General features: G+C 40.6%; 3 protein-coding genes and 1 pseudogene across 7 annotated transcripts; 2 read left to right on the top strand and 2 right to left on the bottom strand.

Annotated features, from left to right (window-relative positions):
* Positions 1-844: 844 nt before the first annotated feature.
* LOC129592102 (uncharacterized) lies at positions 845-4,837 on the bottom strand. Its single transcript, XM_055488068.1, has 8 exons — positions 4,831-4,837; positions 4,558-4,783; positions 4,028-4,241; positions 3,876-3,918; positions 3,218-3,292; positions 1,864-2,048; positions 1,493-1,698; positions 845-1,200 (listed from the first exon to the last, which is right to left on the bottom strand). The coding sequence occupies exons 1-8, from the start codon at positions 4,835-4,837 to the stop codon at positions 1,092-1,094; spliced, it is 1,065 nt and encodes a 354-aa protein (XP_055344043.1). The 3' UTR covers positions 845-1,091.
* Positions 4,838-7,898: 3,061 nt separating this feature from the next.
* LOC129592178 (putative nuclease HARBI1) lies at positions 7,899-9,416 on the top strand (annotated as a pseudogene).
* Positions 9,417-9,636: 220 nt separating this feature from the next.
* Positions 9,637-11,497, bottom strand: LOC129592140 (uncharacterized). Its single transcript, XM_055488113.1, has 2 exons — positions 10,856-11,497; positions 9,637-10,482 (listed from the first exon to the last, which is right to left on the bottom strand). The coding sequence occupies exons 1-2, from the start codon at positions 11,328-11,330 to the stop codon at positions 9,902-9,904; spliced, it is 1,056 nt and encodes a 351-aa protein (XP_055344088.1). The 5' UTR covers positions 11,331-11,497; the 3' UTR covers positions 9,637-9,901.
* Positions 11,498-11,554: 57 nt separating this feature from the next.
* On the top strand, positions 11,555-19,382 carry LOC129592139 (protein neuralized-like). 5 transcript variants are annotated; one of them, XM_055488112.1, is made up of 11 exons: positions 11,555-11,934; positions 12,310-12,402; positions 12,678-12,740; positions 13,230-13,563; positions 14,053-14,409; positions 14,997-15,083; positions 15,255-15,461; positions 16,289-16,680; positions 17,254-17,452; positions 17,985-18,424; positions 18,856-19,382. In XM_055488112.1, exons 4-11 carry the CDS (start codon positions 13,278-13,280, stop codon positions 18,955-18,957), a joined length of 2,070 nt encoding a protein of 689 aa, XP_055344087.1. In that variant the 5' UTR covers positions 11,555-11,934; positions 12,310-12,402; positions 12,678-12,740; positions 13,230-13,277; the 3' UTR covers positions 18,958-19,382. The 5 variants fall into 5 exon arrangements, with proteins under 5 accessions (XP_055344087.1, XP_055344086.1, XP_055344084.1 ...); XM_055488109.1 differs by having other exon boundaries at positions 11,556-11,934; positions 12,678-12,763; XM_055488111.1 differs by lacking the exon at positions 12,310-12,402.
* Positions 19,383-20,219: the final 837 nt, after the last annotated feature.

The raw sequence follows: 20,219 nt of genomic DNA, 5'->3' as shown, positions 1-20,219 counted from the left end.
AACTGTACAGTGGGGGTGGCGGGGTGCTTAATTGGCGTATACACCGGTGACGGGATGTTGTAATTGTAGCCGTCATTTGCCGGACCAAAATCATTGAAACTTTGAATATTCAGCACAGTTGGTGAGCATCTGACGAATGTAAAAAAATACCGCGACTACTAAGTAAAAATCATAGAGTTTTAAACATATACTTACATGAAATTAGTTTCCTGTTCAGCGTGCTTGATTAAAAAATTATACGAACCATGCTCTATTCCGGCAGTTTTATGCTGATAAGACCAGAAAAGTTTATGACAAGCAAATTTGTAAAAAGTTATTTTATAAAAAGGTCACGGTCTGTAAAAAACTATGCAACTAAGATACGGCAACGTCTTTCGGTGTTAACTTATATATACATTGGCCAGCAACAGTAACGGTTTCGGCAGTTTTTCCTTAGTCATTTTGCTAATGCATTGTCATTTTCGGCCCGGGATTTGTTAATGGCTTTAGGTTTGTAAGTGTCGAGGTACATTTAGTACGCTCCATAAGCATTCGTTTTTCGAATCATTATGATGACGCAGATATACTGAGCTAGAGATCTCATGCGAATATGCAATAGCGATCTCCAGTAATACTGTTACTGAGAACCTTATATAATCTCCTTGTGATACTTCACGGATTTATATTTGAATCTGCAGCGGCGCTGCTTATTACCATTCAGCTAAAGCTTTCTTAAGAAAAACAACTTCCAGAAGTATGAATCGCTATGATTCAATGAATTTATTAAAATTTCGCACCGAAATGAATTGATCACATTAATAAGAAAGACTCAAAATGGCAGAATGCAAGAAACCGGACTGATTAATGATACAAAAAATTAATATAAATATTAGTATTCCACAAGTTTGATGCAAAACCACCTTCCGGTACAAACACCAAAGTAGCCAAATAAAATCCTCCAGCAACATTGAGAAATATGTAGTAAACATCGCGACGTCCCTAGGGTGTGCAATTAGTGAGATTAAATTAATAAAGGAAACCAAGGGGAAGAATGTGTGACGCGCAGGAGCGAACCAGCTGCGTAGGAATACAAATAGCCTCCACCGAATGGCTCAGCGACGCCCAAAGGTACTCTTAAACTTATCGAACAGGGATTTCTTCTCCTTCTCGCGAACCTCGGAAGTATTAACAGGTTTTGACACAGTCCGTGCACTGCCGCTCCTGTAGAATAATTTAATTAAAAACTGAGCTCAAATGCGAGATTTTCTACGATAAATATAACTGAAAATAATTATTATTTTATGATTATTATTTAACTGTCTAATTACTTTGATTAAGTAATAAATGAATCAAATTGTATGTGATCGATACTGATTAATGCCAGCAATAACTAAAAGGTTGACAAATCGGAAAATTAATTTTTTTACCAGAACTTTTTTTTAAAGCGAAAAAATAAACTTCAAAGAAAAATTATATAAAAAATGAGAAAATAAATTAAGTCGACATTTCTTACGCAAAAGCGTCCATGGACGCGTCGATGTTGGTGGCCACGCGGCTCTTGTCCAAAGATTCCTCGGTCAGGTGGTGTTCACGTTGCTGCTCCTTCTTGGCGTACTTGGTCTCCTGCTCCAGCGGATGGCGCCCTATGGCCTTGCCAAAAATTTTCTTGGGACGCTCATCCTGCTTCTCCAGTTCCTTGCGGATCAGCTCAGCCTCTTCCTGCACAAATCAAACTAACATGTTTAGAAAACTCATAACTTTTTAAATAAGTGCAACACTTCCCACAAATCAGTCAGAATTATTTACGTCTTCATTAAAAAACTTACTTCCCGAATTAGTAAGTAATTAAAGCCTATTTAAAAACGGGAAATTTGAAACACATACCTTGGCGTCTTTTCGGTAGGAATCGGTCTTCTTCTCGAGCTCCATGTCGTCAGATCGACCGGAAGCTTCTATTTCGTGCTGGTTAAGTCCCTTCTTCTTCGGGTCATTCTCTCGCATGTCAGTTGCTTCCACAACAATTCTGGTTACCGAGCCGACAGTTACGCTAGCAGGGGCCGCGTTACAATCTGTATAAACGCATAAATATTATATTAGTAACATAATTACAGAGACGCCGCGCCACGTTCGGGCAGTTTCTCTTAAAATTCACTCTACTCTACTCGTAGAGACCTTCAAGTGGCCACCTATGTTAGGTCAATGGACGACATACCTTCAAGTGGCCAGGCTGCAGTTATTTGGCCCCAGACCCGATTTTCTTCCTGTTTTTTGGTATAGCATGTTCAGCTCAACTTGCTCTTTACAGTGTACCTGAAAATTTTAAAATCGGTTGAACCGTTTTTTAGGTATTTACGTTGTAAAAAATCAGTGACGAAACGCGTAAGCCACGCCACGAGAGCCACTACACTAACGCCAACGTATTTCACTTATCAACCGCACATGTAGTTTAGTGGCTCTCGTGGCGTGGCTTACGCGTTTCGTCACTGATTTTTTACAACGTAAATACCTAAAAAACGGTTCAACCGATTTTAAAATTTTCAGGGACTCTGTAAAGAGCATGTTGAGCTGAACATGCTATACCAAAAACAGGAAGAAAATCGGGTCTGGGGCCAAATAACTGCAGCCTGGCCACTTGAAGGTATGTCGTCCATTGACTTAACATGGGTGGCCACTTGAAGGTCTCTACGAGTAGGTCACAAATCAGCAAATTACTAATTAAGTATTCAATTTCTTTATTATCCCTGTATGTGTTATGGATTTTTTCACTATGGATCGCGTCGCTGCGAGTGTGACTTAAAATACAGTGAGATCTAACTTAAAACTGCGGTTCGACCCAACGACCATCCTTATCTTCCTCCAATTTAAAATTTGTTAAAACATTCCGCTTATTCTAAAGTCCGAAAAAATTATGCTGGGCTGATTGCCATTCAAAGCTTTTGCTAAATCCGTCGACTCCTTTGTTTTTCAAAGAAGCCAACGTGACCTTTGCAATATTACTTTGCAATTTGCATTTGTCTGCTATAAAGATTAACTAGGTCGCTAAGCACTGACCAACACTTAAGCTGTTCTTTTGCGCAAAAAGCCCACGAAATCCCATTTCAACACATTTTAGCACCAGCGAAAAATTTATTTAGCCACCGCTTTGTCGGTTTTTTTTCGAATTTTCCCACCAGATCTATCTTGTCTCTGTCTCGTATTTAGGTCTGCGTGCTAGACAATCACATTAGTCCGGAAGTACCTGACTCTGCAAATGCTCCAATTTGCGATCCAACGTTTGCATGCGCACTTGCGCGATCACAAACACTTGCGACACCTGCATAAATAGACCGTTATTATCCTTTATTTAAATTAATATAATTGTTACTAATACTTATTCGTATTTTTATTTAATTATTATCGGCCGAAGCGAAGCGAAGGTCCTCTATGTTTAAGAAAACAGGAGTTTGTCGGTCACGTCGGTCACGCCTCAATAATTTCAAATAAATAAAGTATGGAAGAACACACCCAAAAATATTAAATAAAAAAGAAAATATTATTTAAATATAAAAACTGCATTTTAAAACCGTTTGAAACAAACTCACCATCAGCAAACAGTTTATTAAATGCACTACCCCGCTTCGCTTCGGTCTTTTAGTGCAAGCCAACAGCGGTGCACTTTCCTGGTTATTATTACTGCATACAACTATATGAGTACCAAATTAGAACTAACTCGTAAATAAAAAAATAAAATAATTATGGTACGTGTATTAATTATTATTAGCCGAGCATCTACGAGTTTATGGGAATTATAATCAAATAAAAATCTTTAGTTGTTAATTAATGTTCTTGTAGTGTCAACTTCCACTCAAAATTCGTTAAAAAAATAAAAAAAAGCCACCTTAAATGTACGCCTGTACCTTCGCTGACAGGATTATTCTTCGCTGTCTCTGCTAGCCATTCCTAAACATATGAAACCATTTAGAAATCAAGCAAGTTCAGAAAATAAGCAGGAAGTTATTTAAATAAATAAGCACATAGAATTAGCCAAAATTATTCATCTTTTCATTACGTTTTCAATAAAACTAATTTTAACTGGTTCGTTCCGGTGGCCACCGGAAGTCTTCTCCAAATCCTTTTCGTGAGATCGGGCAATAGCTTCCTTCTCGCGCTGATAACGTTCCCGGTCCTTCAGGGCATCCTCGCCGGTGCCAGCTTCGTTGACAATTATTGTCTCTTCAGCGCCGAAATGCAATCCGTACTTCGCGTAGGTTAAATTAAGCGTCCTAGATAAATTAATAAAATCACACAAAAGATAATTCTGTTGCTGTAAAGTAAAACGAAATCACAAGTACAAAGGAGCGGCAGCAAATTGAAACAGCTCATTCAAAAATTCTCAATAATTTTGTTTCTGAAATTATTTGGCAATGCTTATCACCATTTATTCCTGCAATCTATTTGCTTTAAATATGGTAATTTCCATGAAAAAATTATTGGTCATAGCCAGAATAATTAAGTTCGAGTAAATGTCATTCATTTCTAGATTTAAGCAGTTAAAAAACATTCCCGAGGAAGATTGCGCCCTCGTATTTCCTCACTTACAGTAGATACTCGCGAAAGGAATCTAATTCCCCCAGTTTTCCAGCTGCAGTCAGTTTATGCCGGCCATCTGGCAGAATCCCATCAAAAGTAATCGCGCCCCCGTCAACAGAACATTTCAGAAGGTTGCTCAGGCGGCCACCGTCCACCGGCTTAAACACATCCAAAGAGCATTTGTTCTCCTCAATATTCCGCTTCGCCTCCTCGTACGAGGGGCATACATCCTTTTCTAAACATATTAAACTGAACGTTCGCCTTACGTCACGTTCGATTTACGTTGCATATATCTGTGCGCCGTTAAAGCAGATCGCTGTTTTCGCACCAGCTTGATTCCAACGTCTGTATGCATTTAAACATCAAATCGTTTCTTCTGATCTATTCTTCATTTTTCAAAAGAAAATTTAAACGGTTAAAGCATAAATACTTTTGACGGTAGAAGGCTGAGATATCGTAATGCCTACCGTTGACGTCTGCGATATAGCAACCACCCTCAGTGGCAGTGGCTTGAAGCATAACGTTTGCAGCTGCCAAATCACGGAACTTTAAAATTGTTCTGATAGATTTTAGTTGCTCTTGATTCATCAGAAAATGATATTAGAAGAAAGATAAATTTCTAAGGAGTTTTTTGATACCAAGCGAGTGCAGTATATCTAAAAACGAACGATTCTGTAGCCATCTGAATTTAGTATGCCAAGCTTACGGAGCCGTTGGAGTACTCCGCGCGAGTTGTCATTTAAACTCCATAGGCGCCTGTGTTAAAATTCGAATGCTCGTAGAAAGATTCATGGGCTGTTAAATCTGGATGTTTTGGTATCAAAAAATAGTTTAGAATTTTAGTTTTCATCGAGTTTTCAATTGAACGATTGCTACCATCAGCCAGAGCCTGAAGACTGATTTGAACCGCATCATGTTTCGTGTCAGAGGCAGGATTGGACCGTATCGTTTACCGTCTGCGCGTTGCGATCACTCTACCTTATCAACGGTACGGTCACGATACGGTGGCCCACCGTATCGTATACCGGACCGTATATCGCGACTGTGGGGCGATAATAATCTAATAGTCTCTGTTCGGGGCACACACGGTAGGTTTTCCGGTAACCATAACGGTAGGCTACCGTCATGGTTTTCACCACCGTTAGAAGTTTGTGTGTTCGCTAAGCACAACGATAACGCTCGATACAGAGTTCGGCTCGGGCTCGGTCCGGTCTCACTAAATTAAAAATGTGAAGTGAATTTGCAAGAGCGTGACCAGCCGCTTGTGGGGAGGCAGTTTGAGTGAACTGACGACTTCCGGTGCGTTTAGTCCCTCACAAAATAAATTGTTTTTAAATATTATTTTTCTTTCTTTTGTTTGTTGAAATATTTTAGTAAATAGAGCGATGTTCAAAGTAGTTATATCTTTTGAGAAAACGGTAATCCACTAATTCCATTGCTTTCAAGATTCTACCGGAGATGCCCAACGATACGAACGCTATCTATCGTTATCCTAGCGAGCAGAACGATACGGTACAGGCAGAAAAACGGTAAATTTGGGATGAGTCATACCGTTATCGTTACCGGAAAACCTACCGTATGTGCCCCGAACAGAGACTAATCTGTGTAGTACGCGTATTCTTAGCCGGTCCTGTCTGCCAGTCTCAACAACCTGTGGTCGAGTTGTAATGAATTGTGTAAACAAACTGCACCGACATATTCTTCGGGAAGCGATATCGCAAAACTTTGCGATCCGATTTACAAACTGAACACACCGCTGTAATCGGTAAGACGTAAGGATTCAAACTGATAAAAGTTTTAAAAAGTAATAGATGCTTCTTCAAATTTTTAATCACCCGTGCTAACAGTGGGCTTAATTCACGGACGTAAGTGCCATTTGCACGCTGTAGACCGCGCCTCTGCCCGGCTCTATTTGCTCGGTCCCGGATCAGCAACACTGTATGTGCGACTCTATTACCACAGACCGCCCGAAAATTAACGCGCTAATTTCATCGAATTGCATAATGTTCGCTACGAGTTAAGCTTTACTAGTGTCAGCATCCATTTCGAAGAACTGCCTCGTGTAACTGATTAAACTGTACATTATTCTCAACCCGTCAAACGCTATCATTGATTTTAAACTGAAATAGTTTAAATCCAATCCCAATTTACATGCAAGGGAGTTTCTTACTTGCAAATTGTATTATCTGATTTTACTACGATCCCAAGGATGGTTGTTTACGTGACTTCGGATGCAGCGAAGCAAGAACAAACGCTCAGTGGTGAGTATTATTATACTGGCAATGTTTCTGACTTAACGACTCGTCAACACTAAATACTATACCGCTTTTGCTTATTTGGCTTACGGAGACAGTTTTTTACATGTATTTAAAATACTATGCTGAAAACGTACCAGTCAGTATTTCGCAGTGCATTTGTATATACAGTACATGACGTGTTTATTGAAAATTTTTTATTGGCAACCGCCTACGGGAGTACGTTACAAATTTGCTTTCGTAGAGAAATTCTCTGTAATCCTACACTTGCTCACGGCGTTTTGTTTCAGATGGCAAATAAACCGAAACACAAATAAATTTAGAAGTACTACTCTAGGACTTACAAGTGCGACTTTATAAACGCTAAGCGTACTCGTACAGAAATTATAAATCAGTAGAAGTAGTTATTTTGCGGCTCGGATTCAGTCTGTTACGTACCGGAATACCGCCTGAGCCGATTTTTGGCCGCCTGGCTTGCAAATTCGACGGTGCAGTTTGTTTGCATAATTCATTACAACTCGACCACAGGTTGTTGAGACTGGCAGACAGGACCGGCTAAGAATACGCGTACTACACAGATTATTTTGTACCGTGGTACTGTACTGTACTGTACTGTACTGTACTGTACTGTACTGTACTGTACTGTACTGTACTATACTGTACTGTACCGTACTGTACTGTACTATACTGTACTGTACTGTACTGTACTGGACGTACTGTATTATCAGCTGTTGTGTTTACTCGCAGCGCAAATTACAAACAAAAAACTAACCTGCAAACCACAGCACTAAAGCGGATCGGGAACGTTTTTAAAGGTTTTTAAAAGTTCAACTGATAGAGTCTCTGCTCTGTAGGCCTGAGCCACTGAAGGTGCTTCGGCACATCACGCCACAAAAACTTCCGCATCCAGCCGGAAACGGAGAAACAATCGTTTGCGCTGAATATGACATAGCCTATAAGTAGTCACTACTCAATGAGCAGTGGTTGCTGCTCGTCCTGTAAACAGTACTCAGTGCTACTGTCTGCTTAGAAAACCCTTTCGTCAAGGCAGAATAGTCCATTACATCAAGACACCTTCCCACTTGTTACCGAATCACTTGTAAAGATCAAAGTCCATCGAAAGCAAGTGACGCATAAAAAAACAGCCATTAGCGTGATAACAGATGAACTGGCATCCAGACAGCAATGAACGCTACATCAAAACACCGCCATATGTTTTGGCGCGAAGAAAAGTGCAATGCACTTGTATCTTTTGCTTGCATATTTTTCAGAGGAAATCCAGTGTGCATCTGCACAGTTTGGACTTTTTGCAATAACCGTGTCGTAATATTCTTAATATGGCCCCGCGCAAAAGTAAAAGAAAATTAGCAATAGAACTTGTCGAGAAGCTAATTTTATTAAATTCCTCGCGAACAAATTCATCACTGCGATTTTTATCGGATGAACAAGAGTTATTGCTGCATTCTTCTGCACGTAGAAAGGAAGAAGATGAGTCTCTTTTTCTAATGATTCGAGGTTACCTGCACGTTACTCGTTATTTAAATCGCCGTTTAACAGTGCCGAAAAGTACGGATTTTCTTCGACTTATTCTGCCCCGCCTGGACGATGACAGATTCCGACAAGAATGCCGGATGTCAAGGTCAACATTTAACATCGTGCTTGGCAAAATTTGTGATCATCCCATTTTTGTGAATAAATCTATGCATGCCAAAGCATCCGTTGCTGACCAGTTAACTGTCGCTCTGCATCGATTCGGAACGTTTGGGAATGGCGGTGCAGTGGGAAAAGTTGCTCGACGATTCGGGATTTCAGAAGGTGCAGTGGAAAATTACACTCGTAGAGTTATCGTAGCTCTATTGTCCATTGAAAACGATGTAGTGCGATAGCCAAATCAGACTGAGAAAGCCTTAATTAAGGACAAGATAAAGAACAAATTTCATTTTCCTCACTGTTTGGGTTTTGTGGATGGCACCGACATAGGTTTAGAATACAAACCATCACTTAATGGCGAAGATTATTACAACCGGAAACACCGTTATGCATTAGCCGCTATGTTGGTTTGTGACTCTGACCGGTTGATTTTATTCGCATCTTGTGGATATCCTGGTTCTGTGCATGACGCAAGAGTCTTCAAAAATTCACCGCTGGGAACAAAAGCCACGGAATTTTTCCAAGGACAAGAGTACCTGTTAGCCGATAGCGCCTATTCGTGCACTACCACCATTATGCCACCTTTTCGGAAAAACAACGTTACCACACCGTTTCGTAGTACATTTCAGTTTCTCCACTGTTCTGCTCGTGTTACAATTGAGCATACTATCGGTAACGTAAAAGCTCGATTTCAGTGTCTGCGTGGCTTAAGAACTTACATAGCAGATGGCGAAAGTCATACTAGAGCTGTTTATTGGTTCAGATGTTGTTGTATATTGCACAATTTATGCGTAAAAAATGCAGACGAGGTTGATGAAGACTGGGAGCAAGAAGAAGACAAGAACAACGATGACAACAGTGATGCGGAGCCGCACATGGACGAAACGGAAGATGGACAAGATAAACGGGAGCGTATTATGAATTTCATAGTTACTAGCGTAATGAATTAGAAAAAAACATAGTACTGCGCTGCTTAATAATATGCAAATAAAAACCGGAGAATTGTGTCGCTTGCTTTTGATGAATACGTTGTACAAAAGCATATGCCAAATATATATATAATTACAGTAGTATGTACATCGTACATACTTATATAATCTACAACACGAATACCACTGCACAGATAAACTGTCCAGGGAGCACGGACATATAGCTTAAAACTACTGTGTATCCCGACTTTAGAAGGCACTTTTATTGGGGAAAATATACTGCGCCGATAAAATGCATTTAACTTCTTGATCCCATACGCACAATTTTAATTAGTAGAAAATGCCTGAATTCAACAAGGAAAATTGATAGTGAATAATACGTTCAGAGTTAGGAAAATATTCAGAGTTTAAGTTTAGAAAACGCATAGAAGTATAAAAACTGGACAGAATACCATACGCAATATACAAAGCACACAGTATATGCAAAAAGATGCAAACTCGGAACAACATTTGCGCAATTCAGTTATTTTTTCGCATCAACAGCTCTAACTCCATTCTGCGATTTTCCGCTTCCATTTTCCGCACTTCCAGTTCGCTTTTCTGGTGCTCCAGTTGTTTTTCTTGAAATTCAATTTGGCGCTCTTGCAGACGCTCCATGCGATTTTCTCTCATTCTAGCAAGTGCTACTTCCTCTTCGAAACGTTTATCTTTTTTCTCCTCGATGACCATAAGGGCTTCCGGGAAATCTACAGTTTTCTGGCGCTTCTTTTTCTTTTTGTCTCCAATAACAATCTTGCCCGGATCAGCTGATGCCGGTTCGATTTCGCGGTCTATGTCACCCTCCAGTACCATATCCTGATAGCTTCTGTGATCTTCTGTCTCCGTATTGTTCTCCCGGCGACTGTTATTTGAAGTTGTAGGCGCCTCAGGTGTATCTGGTTCGTCGTCATCGTCGCCGGATGCGTTAAATCGCATCACTGACATCACGTTTTCATTGTTGTTTGATCCGGTGTTTGAGACATAAGCCGGCTCATTCGAAGGGCGCTCCCCAAAGACAGCGTCCAAGTCAAAAAAGTATTTGAGCTGATCTTTCACTTCGTCTATCAAAGCAAAATATACGTCTCACGTATCTGTGCAATTTGTGCAAAATTCTATAAATGTTATACACGCCAGTGAATACCATTTATATTGCTACATCAAAACGCTTTTACGTTACTTAAAAATAATACTTACAAAATGTTTATAAAATACTTACAAAATGCATGTGTTTGGTAGTTCGGGAAAGCGAAAGTTTTGTGCATCAGTGCATGTACAGTACTGGCACACTTCCCTTTAAATTACAGTATATTCTTATCCATAAGAAAATGGAATTACTGTTGACTAAACCGAATAAAAATTTTAAAAGCTGTTATAATCTCTAATACATTAAGCTTTTATTTATTTTGCTTCGTAATAAAATTAAGCAGGTTTTACCTCGTATGTTCGTTCGCTGCAGTCGGCTTTCACGAGATTCATCCGGATGCATTAACCCGTTTCCGGTTCCTTTCAGCCAGGTGTTAGCTTCGCGCCATTTACTTTCAAACCCCGAAATCTTCTCATTGATGTTCTTCGCAGTGCGGATTTTGGCGCTAACTCCACATTTTGCTACCAAATATTTCGCCAGCATCTTCGCAACGTCCGTCTTGGTTTTCCCGTTTGGCTGCACCTTTGTGGTTTGCTGGCCCCCGCTTCCCGCCGCAGTATCTTTCTTCCCGGCGCATTTCCACTGCTGGTAATTATCCGGGTTTTGCAACCATTCAACCAATAAGCGCTCCTCTCGTTCAGTCCATCTGTGATTTTCTCTCTTCTTCTTCTCCTTAGCGTTAGCGTTTTGCAACTCATTAGGCGTAGAATTAGCAGAAGCGGCCGGCATTATAGCTCGCACCGGTGGATTACTTACTTTAGCCATCAACAGTATTACAGTATATGACAAAATCAAATTTTGGAAAAGCGCGGGTCAGTTAATTTCTTTGTCAATATTATTCCACAGTTTATTAAACTGGTGTATTTTGAAAACCAACACACCATGAAGTTAATCTGCTTGCGCTCATTCATGTAAAACGTGCAGACACTGATGCGAGAGTGCAATGCCGAAATGAAAAGCAGCTCGGGCGCTGCTTTTCATTTCGGCATAACGTTTTGGAAGTTGTATGTGTGTCATACTTCATATCGCCAATCCCAGCTGTTGCGCTTATCTCAATGGACTTTGATCTTTACAAGTGAATCGGTAACAAGTGGGAAGGTGTCTTGATGTAATGGACTAATGTCTTCTCAGTTTCATCGTGCATGTTTGTCGATTTTGTGGGAGACTGAACTCACTGAAGGATCCCGAATCACGAAGAGATTCATTTTGACTCGAGCTTAGACTAAGCGTACTAGTAGTATTTGGTTTCGGACGCGGTGCGTGCACGTTCTGTGGGTGATGTAATTTTTAAAATCTAAATAATCCGATTTTTGTGGGTTCTGCGGTGGTCCCCGATCTCGACTAAACGGAGTTACGGAAGAAATTCACGGTGAGTAAATAATGCTGTAGAGTAGTATAAACAGTAAATTACGTAATTTAATTACGGTAGTTGTAACAGCAAAGGCTTTTCCAAGATACACAGCTGTTTTGAACAAGTTACAGTCGTAGTGAGTTTTATAAAAATTAATAACTATATAGTCAGCTCAGTTTTTACCGTTTTTGTGGAATGTGAGAAATTTGTTTTTTTGAGCACGTGCTGACGCCGCACCTTGAGGCGATAAATCTGGTTCAACGCACTGAGTGGCCCAGCAGAGTATCAAAGCATGCGAGATTAGTCAGTCAACTCATTTGCCGTACAGCGCGTCCGTTACGTGACGGACTTTTCCGACTGATTGATATCCGTTAATTAAGGCACCCTCTTCAGGTTTTTCGACAATCAAATATTTGCCAGATTTCACGCTTGGCCGTGAACGAACCAGGCTGGCTGCATTAGCATCTCGCTCGTTTCTCTGCACTGGTATCTGTAATTCTTCGTATGGTTTCTTTGGATTGTTGATTTTGACTGCTTACAAATTGTGTCAATTTTGGGATATTTTATTGAACATTTATTTCTTAATAGTACTATAATAAATACTTTAATTTTGCTGTTCTTGACATTTAAATGAAATCATTTTGATTATTGTTTTAATACGTATTTTAATACTTTGACTTTAATATTACTTTGATACACAATTTAATATTACTGTTTAATGTTTTAATTTTTTTTTTAAATTTATTCTTTAATTTTTCCAGATTTATTTTTTGGAGCCCCCTTGGAATGCTGAGAGGATATCATAAGAATAGAAACCACTGCGAGTATGTAAGGAATGCAGCCGCAGGTACTAATCTAGTCGGGCTGAACAACTTCCGTTCTGGTTTCTTCACATTGATCGATCCTCATGAAGTCATGATCGGTGTTAGAGTAGTCGACGCGGCACAAATTGTATTGCATCTGGGAAGATACCAGATTTATTTTACTTTTGTTTCAAATTTGTTTTTGAATCCATCATGTAGCGCTATAATGGAAGCACGCACGCGAAACAGTTTTGCTGTTAATTTGTTACGTCGTATGTAATTCTGTCGATTTCTGTGTACACTTTCTTATTAGTTAAAACATCATAGTATAATACCGCAATTTGTGGCGGAATTTCGAGTACGACTGTATGAGTATGGAATTTGGCGCTAAATCAGCGAAAACCAGACTTCCTGATCATTTTTACAGAGTACAGTTATGCATGCTAAATTCGTCAAATCACCAACAAATTGATTTTTCAGCAAAATGTCAAGGATTTGTTTCTTCCGCAGATTGCCATGGACCGTGCTCAATCTGACGGCCGTGCGCTGTAATCGTCAATGGGCAATCGGTCAAGCAACGGTCTGGGACTGCTGTCACAGAGCTCCGATCTGTCCATGTTGCCGTCAAACGAGCCGAAGAGCGGGCGGGCCACGGCGGGCATGAAGAGCCCCAAGTCGGCCTCCTCCTCTTCCTCCGATCCCTCCCTGGCCAAATCATTCTCGCTGGGCCACGGCGATCGACCGTCCAGTGTCGGCACCCTGCGCTTTCATTCCAATCACGGCGAGCACGTGCAGATTTCGCCGGATGGGAGTGCGGCCAGGCGCGTTCGCAGTTATTGCAAAGGTACGAGGATAAATCAGTTCGCTGTATTTTTCTCCTGTACTTATGTCCTAGTGTTGTTTGATTTTACTACTCGTGTGTATACAGTATAGCTACGAAATCAGTCGTAACCGTGAGGATTTTGTCTAGATTTTTTATGTTTCCGTTGGCGTTGTGCGAAGATTGTTAGCTTGATGTAATCGAATATGCCTTGCGGGTGTAAAAGATGTACTAGTAATTACGGTTAATAAATGAAAATGGAGACTTTTTTTGTAAACCATGATATTTCGATATAATAATTGCTTCTTGGAACAGGAAACTGCTGTTAAAGTCGAACGGTTATTATTGTTTGAAGAAGAAAGATAATTGTGATACATATTTGCGTTAAATACATGCATTCCTTGTTAATTACGAGTTTCTGCTTCCAGTTTTAAATTCGTTAACTGTTTTGTTTGCTAAATTCTTCTGCCGTAATGCGGTATAGTTGATAAAATTTCTTATTTTGATGAGCAGGTATTGTTTTCTCCAACCGTCCCATCGAGAAAGGCGAATGCGTGTGTTTCCGTATCAGCGAACAGCTGGCGCTGCCCGTTCCCCCGGCATCCGCCCGCTGCGGCGGCGATGCCTCCAAGGTGGCCCAGTGGAGCGGCTCGCTGCGCATCGGCCTGACCACCCACGACCCGCAGGGTGTCGATCTGGCCCAGGCCCTCTATCTCTGCCCGGACCTGACCAGCCGGCCGGGTTTCTGGGGACGTCCCCTGCCGGAAGTGTGCCGTCCGGCGCCCGGGGATACCAGTGAGCGGATTATTCATTTCCAGTGCCTGCCTGACGGAGCCACGATTGTTTATGGCGTTAACGGTGTCAATAAAGGTTAGCAACTGTAAGCGACGTTTTAGTGGTGCTCTTTTGAAGTTTCCTTAGCAATTTTGATTTATTTCCCTGTTCTTGTTCCTTAAATGCTTATTTTCCTAGATACCTTTCCGCACGCTTATCGAATGAAAAAAATTAATAAACATTTTACGTTACTTATGTATTTGTCGTTGTTGCCATTAAATATTTCAGAATATTTAGTTACGTATTAAATATTCATTATTAATACTCGTACTTCGGTTTTAAATAAGAATAAATAATATCAAACATAGAAAAATGCTTGGTAAATTCCTGACAATAAATTATTTGTAAATTACTGCGTTTGCTGAGAAATTTGGTATACATATCTGCTTCTCTATCCTTTTATAACAGAACAAGTTCGATCATATTTTATAACTGTAATGATAAAGTTTTAATAATTTCTGCTTTTTTGTAAGTTATTTCGTTCTGTGAAGATATTGTGCAGTTTCGATTGAAAAACGCATCCTTTGAGGTATTTCCGCGAACTGTATAAAACTGACAGACTCCGGTTTCTTTTATTGTGCACTTGCGCGAATATAATGTTTTTAAGAGTGATAATATTGCAGGAACGGCATTTGAAAACGTGGACACGAGTGTTCCCTTGTGGGCGGTATTCGACGTGTACGGGACGACGGTGGCGCTGCAGCTGCTCGGTTAGTCCCATAAATTCCGTTCGAACGGAACTGCCTGCTGTAATTAGACCAGTCGGACCAACAGACACATAAATTCTTAACTGTCGCCTTTTACGGGAAATTTATCCGTAAATTTTATCAAGCCCTAGCTGATTGTGCGAGGTGGCAACGTTTTATTGATGCATTTTACAGATAGCAGCAGCATTAATCGTCCGCCCAACCAGACGCGCAGTCACAGCAGCATTTCGCCGTTGTCGGTGCTGATGGCCATTAGAAACCGGCAGAATTCCCTGACGTCATCGCACCCACCACCCGTACCGGAACCGCTGCCACCTCCGCCGCCTCCTGTGCGGGCGGCTCCGCCTCCTCCTAACTCTACTCCTGCCGCCGTAGCAGCAGGTAAAACCAAAAATGAAGAAAATTAATAACACTAAAATATACTAAAGATTCGGTATGAAAAGTACCGACAAGACATGCTTGATTTCCTTTGTTGGACCGTTTTTGAAAATTAGCACTATCTCGAAATTTATGCGCGCGTGTATTCGATACTGTAACGTGCGTACATTATATCATGCAATTTCGTACATGGAGCGTTTTGTATCTACGGTTTATGACCCTTTCTGTACAGTACGAGTACCTTTGTCTTCGTAGTAAAGCGGCACATGTGGATACGATCATATCCTTATTTCTGATTGCTGTAGAGAGTAGAATGCCCTTAATTGAAACTTTAGATTATTTTTCTTGTGTGCTGTACATGGATTTGAATTTCTGTGCTATTACTAATTTGTGTTATTTTTTTCTGTATGGATGTGAACTTTTTTTGCGGTTTCTGTATTGATTAAAATCATCAACGGTTTCTGGACAGTGCTTTATCTCAGTACTAGGGTAGGTTCTTGTTGCGCCTTTTCCGTTTTTTTACGATACAACAGATAATTTGAAAGAAAAGCATTCTTTTTAAAAAAGAAAGTAGGACAGGATGAACTCAATGCTGTACAAAAAATAAGAATGGGCGTTTTCTGTGCTTAACGAATTAAGAAAAAATTAACAGATTGAAATCTTTTAATTTATAATATGTTTTGATAATATTATATACGAGTATTTCATGAATTGATGGGTTTGTTTACGAATTCACCAGTATTTTACTTAACGAAATACGGTTATTTATATTGCGCTTAACCGGGTGAATAGAATAGAGTTTTACTAACGAAACCCGCTGTTTATCGCAGCGGTATCGCGGATGGCGATTTCCTCAACGACCCCTCCCGTCTCCAGTAGCTCGGAGGCGTCGGCCTCCTCCGCCCCCGTCAGCGCCCGCCACCGGGCCCGACACTTCCCGCATCTGCAGTTGAAGAGCCTGAAATTCTTCCGGAATCTCACCGGGCGCAATGTGCTGTTGTCGGAAGAGGGCCGGTGTGTCAAGCTGGTAGCCGGGGAGTTCTGCAACGGCTATGTGTTCACGCCGCGCCCCATCGCCGTCAATGAGACGGTGGTGGTGAGGATTATTGAGAATGACTGGGATTTTGACGGGGGACTGGCGTTTGGATTGACCACGTGTGATCCGGCGGCGTTGTGCCAGGCGAATTTGCCGGATGATGCGGATAATCTCCTCGATCGACCGGTAGGGAAACCTTTCAGAAAAGCTGCTTTTGCGAATGCATAAGTTGATTTTATTAATTTAGCTAATTTTATTTGTTTTTTGATTTATTTCTTAATTATATTTTTTTTATTTATTTGGCGAATTTTGCAAATCGATCGCAAAAAGCTGGAAAAGGGTTTTAGTTGAATATGCTCACAAAATGCTGATGATGGTCGTACTCGTAGATGTCCAGTTTCGTAGTGAAGTGGGTGTGTATCCCATGCATCTGGATCTGAATATTTTCCATTTGAACTCGAAATGAAGAATAATTCATCTAAAGTTGAAATTTTGTCGGAAATTTGAGAAGTTTAAGTTTTAAACCTCGAAAATTTCGTGGGTTATTTTTTTTTCAGAACTTAGAAGTTTCGTGGCATCCTGATTTACAGATAAACTTCTTAGTGTGGCCGGTGGCTGTTTTTGGAGTTAGCAATCCTTAAATAAAAGTGTCAACAGGAATAGTTTCTGATTTTGTGTACGGAATCTGTATTTGTTGTGTTTTGCGTAAAGATGTTGTTAGGAATTTTGTCGAGGAATTGATTGAATTTTCTCAAACAGGAATACTGGGTGGTAGCCAAAGATGTGGCCAGTAAACCGAAGGAAGGCCAGGAGTACGCCTTCACCATCCGCCGCGACGGCACCGTCCAGATCAGCCGGAACAACAATAAACCCTCCGATTTCCTGTTTGTGGATAACTCGCAGACCTTCTGGATGTTCTTTGATCTGTACGGCACCACCAGGAAAATACTGTTATTAGGTACAATTATTCACTGAATTTGAATTTATTACTGGGGTCATACTGCATAAGTTGTGTTGTGTCTAATTTCAGTACGTTACATGCGTAAATTCGTAATTATTATGAAGTCACATCCGAAACTGAGCTTGTTTTTTTATCGCGGAAATATTTTGCGGTTCGTCTGCAAATTTGACCGTACGGCGTACGCTATCTAATTTGATGGTGTTGCGGTTAGAAGAATTTCGTAGTTTAGTGACTTGCGAATGGCCCCGAGTCAAGCGTTGACTGGTTATGCATGCAGTGATTTTAGTGATTGGTGCAATGATTGTTAGCGATTAAGCTGGTTTATAATTTTTCAAAAAAAGGGAGCCTTAATTTTGAACTGTTGTTTTCACTGCAGATTTATGCTTTGTCCGCAGTGCCAATTACGAGTAAATTTTAAAAAACAGATTGAACAGTAACAAAGAATGTCGAAACATGGAAATGTTTTTTTTAGTTTTTCGGTGATACTTAATTTACATGTTACGTAAAATAATAATTTTTGTCTCCATAGGTTCATGCCCCAACGTCCCGGAACCTTCATCCCGTCCCAGCCCCGCTCCGACCCCGACCACCACCCCCCGTCCCCCGCAGCCCACCACCGTGGCCCTTCCGCGCACCGTCTCCTCGGCCGGGTCCTCCGTGCCGCGGCCGCGGACCTCCCCCGTCCGCCGGCAGACCTCCGCCACCTACCCCACCCAACCGCACCGCGACCTCATCGATCTGACCGTCGACCTGCCCAGTCCGCGCTCCCCCTCCAAACCCTCGACATCGCAGGAACCGGCGCAGTACGGACTCCTTCGCGGTGCGGTGGGGACGCCTAGCCAACCGGTGGCCTTCCCACCCATCCCGGGGACGAAGAGCACGGCGCCCCCGTCGGCCGCGGTGGTAAGCGAGTGTATCGTGTGTTTTGAGGACGCGGCGCTGGCGGTCCTGTACACATGCGGACACCAGGTGAATAAATAAATATTCATTAAATAATAATGATAAGTATAATAGATTTTACTTGATTTTCAAAAAGAACTTTAAATATTTAATAAATACATTAACTAATATATTAAATAGATTATTTATTAAGAATTTATTTATTTATTAAAGTTAAATAAATAGGTAATTAATAAATAATAATAATGCATTTTATTTTAATATTAATTAAACAGTTATGTAGTTTTTGAATAAAGGTTAATAAAGAAATTATTTATATATTAATTATCAGAATTATTTGTTTATTATTTTTATATGGGATTTTCCATAGGTACAAACTGATTTTTCTGTAGATTAAATTCAATTTAATTTTGAATTTTTTCCATCCGTACTTTATGGATTAGCCATTTTTTGGCGAATTTTCAATTTTCCAGCTTTTTAACGGATTGTTCTGACATCAGGTGATGTGCTATCCGTGTGCCACTACCCAGCTGCAAAAAGGCAAATCCTGCCCGATTTGTCGCACGCCCATCAAGGATATTATTCGCACGTATCGTGGATGAATTAAAGATTATGCCAGCTGTTATGCGCGCTATGCCAAAAGAAATACGAAATTTATACTTCAAACAGGAATTGTGCTCTGTTTTTTTTTATTTTGTGCCGCGGTGGGGACCTTTCTAGTTGAAATACTCGCGAAGGGGGAGGGCAGTTTTTTGTGTAAAGTGGTTTTTGTTTGTATGTATATTTTGGGGATATTTTGTTTCGGGGAATTGCTCAGAACTGATGGCTCGTGACGCGGCAGCTGGTGGATTATTTTGGCTTCGTTTGTTTGTCGGTGTGCTTTCCTTGCTCTTTTGATTGTCCATGGCAACGTGGTCAGCAGGTGTTTTTGATTTTATGCCTTTTTGTTTTTACGGATTTGCTAATTAATATAAAATATATGTTTTTATTGACGCGCTGATTGCTAAATAAATGGAATTCCGGAGGATTTCTGTAAATATACTCACTGTGGAGAAACGGCAGAAAAAAAGACGAATAAGTAGAGTTTGTGGGGCTAAATTGTGCGCACTTATTAGATTGAACTGGACCAAACAAACTATTTAAACGGACGTACAAAAAAATCAACAGTTTTTGGAACACGTAATTGTCAAATCCCAAAAACGGCACTGCTTCTCAAAACCCACAAGACAATGTGATTTAATGCTGCACATTGTTATAATTTACAGCCCTTTCGTAGTGCGATGGCTGTGAAGATCTAATTCGTTCTTTATAACGTAACTTACCAATGTATTCTTAGTGCTGTATGAATTGCCGGAATTGGTAAACAATTTTTCCCCGGATTTTCACCTCAACGGCGAGATCTTTATGCTTGTTATTTCGTTTTTTTTAATTCTGAAAGGGCCGCAGAAAACTAAAGACAGATTAAAAAATGGTAAAAGTAATTCTAATATTTCGCTTGCTATTGTATTTCATGAAAAGCCTTTCGGTTTCCTGGATTGGTACGAAATGGAGACAAAGGAGAGCGCTTGCTAGCTCAAAATCGCGTGTAGACCAACAGTAAAATACAACATAAACCAACTGTAATATTTAATCTGCAATTGCAAAAACAGACCACAGGTACCTACCTGTCTGTCCGTGCAAGCCATTTGCGTGGAAGGTCACCAGTTATGAATTGTAGAAATAACTTCAATGTTGTACGCGTCGTGTAATGTTGACAGGAAACGCGTAGGCTGTCTGGACTGTCGTCCGTGAACGATACTTTACAGTGTCCAAATCACAAAAGTGTGGACGAAAGCTTGGCGAAAGATTAATGGGTGCCTAATTG

Source organism: Paramacrobiotus metropolitanus, unplaced genomic scaffold, assembly GCF_019649055.1.
Source record: "Paramacrobiotus metropolitanus isolate TYO unplaced genomic scaffold, Prichtersi_v1.0 Parri_scaffold0000050, whole genome shotgun sequence".
Classification (NCBI taxonomy): domain Eukaryota; kingdom Metazoa; phylum Tardigrada; class Eutardigrada; order Parachela; family Macrobiotidae; genus Paramacrobiotus; species Paramacrobiotus metropolitanus.
This window is presented reverse-complemented; position numbering and strand designations above follow the sequence as displayed.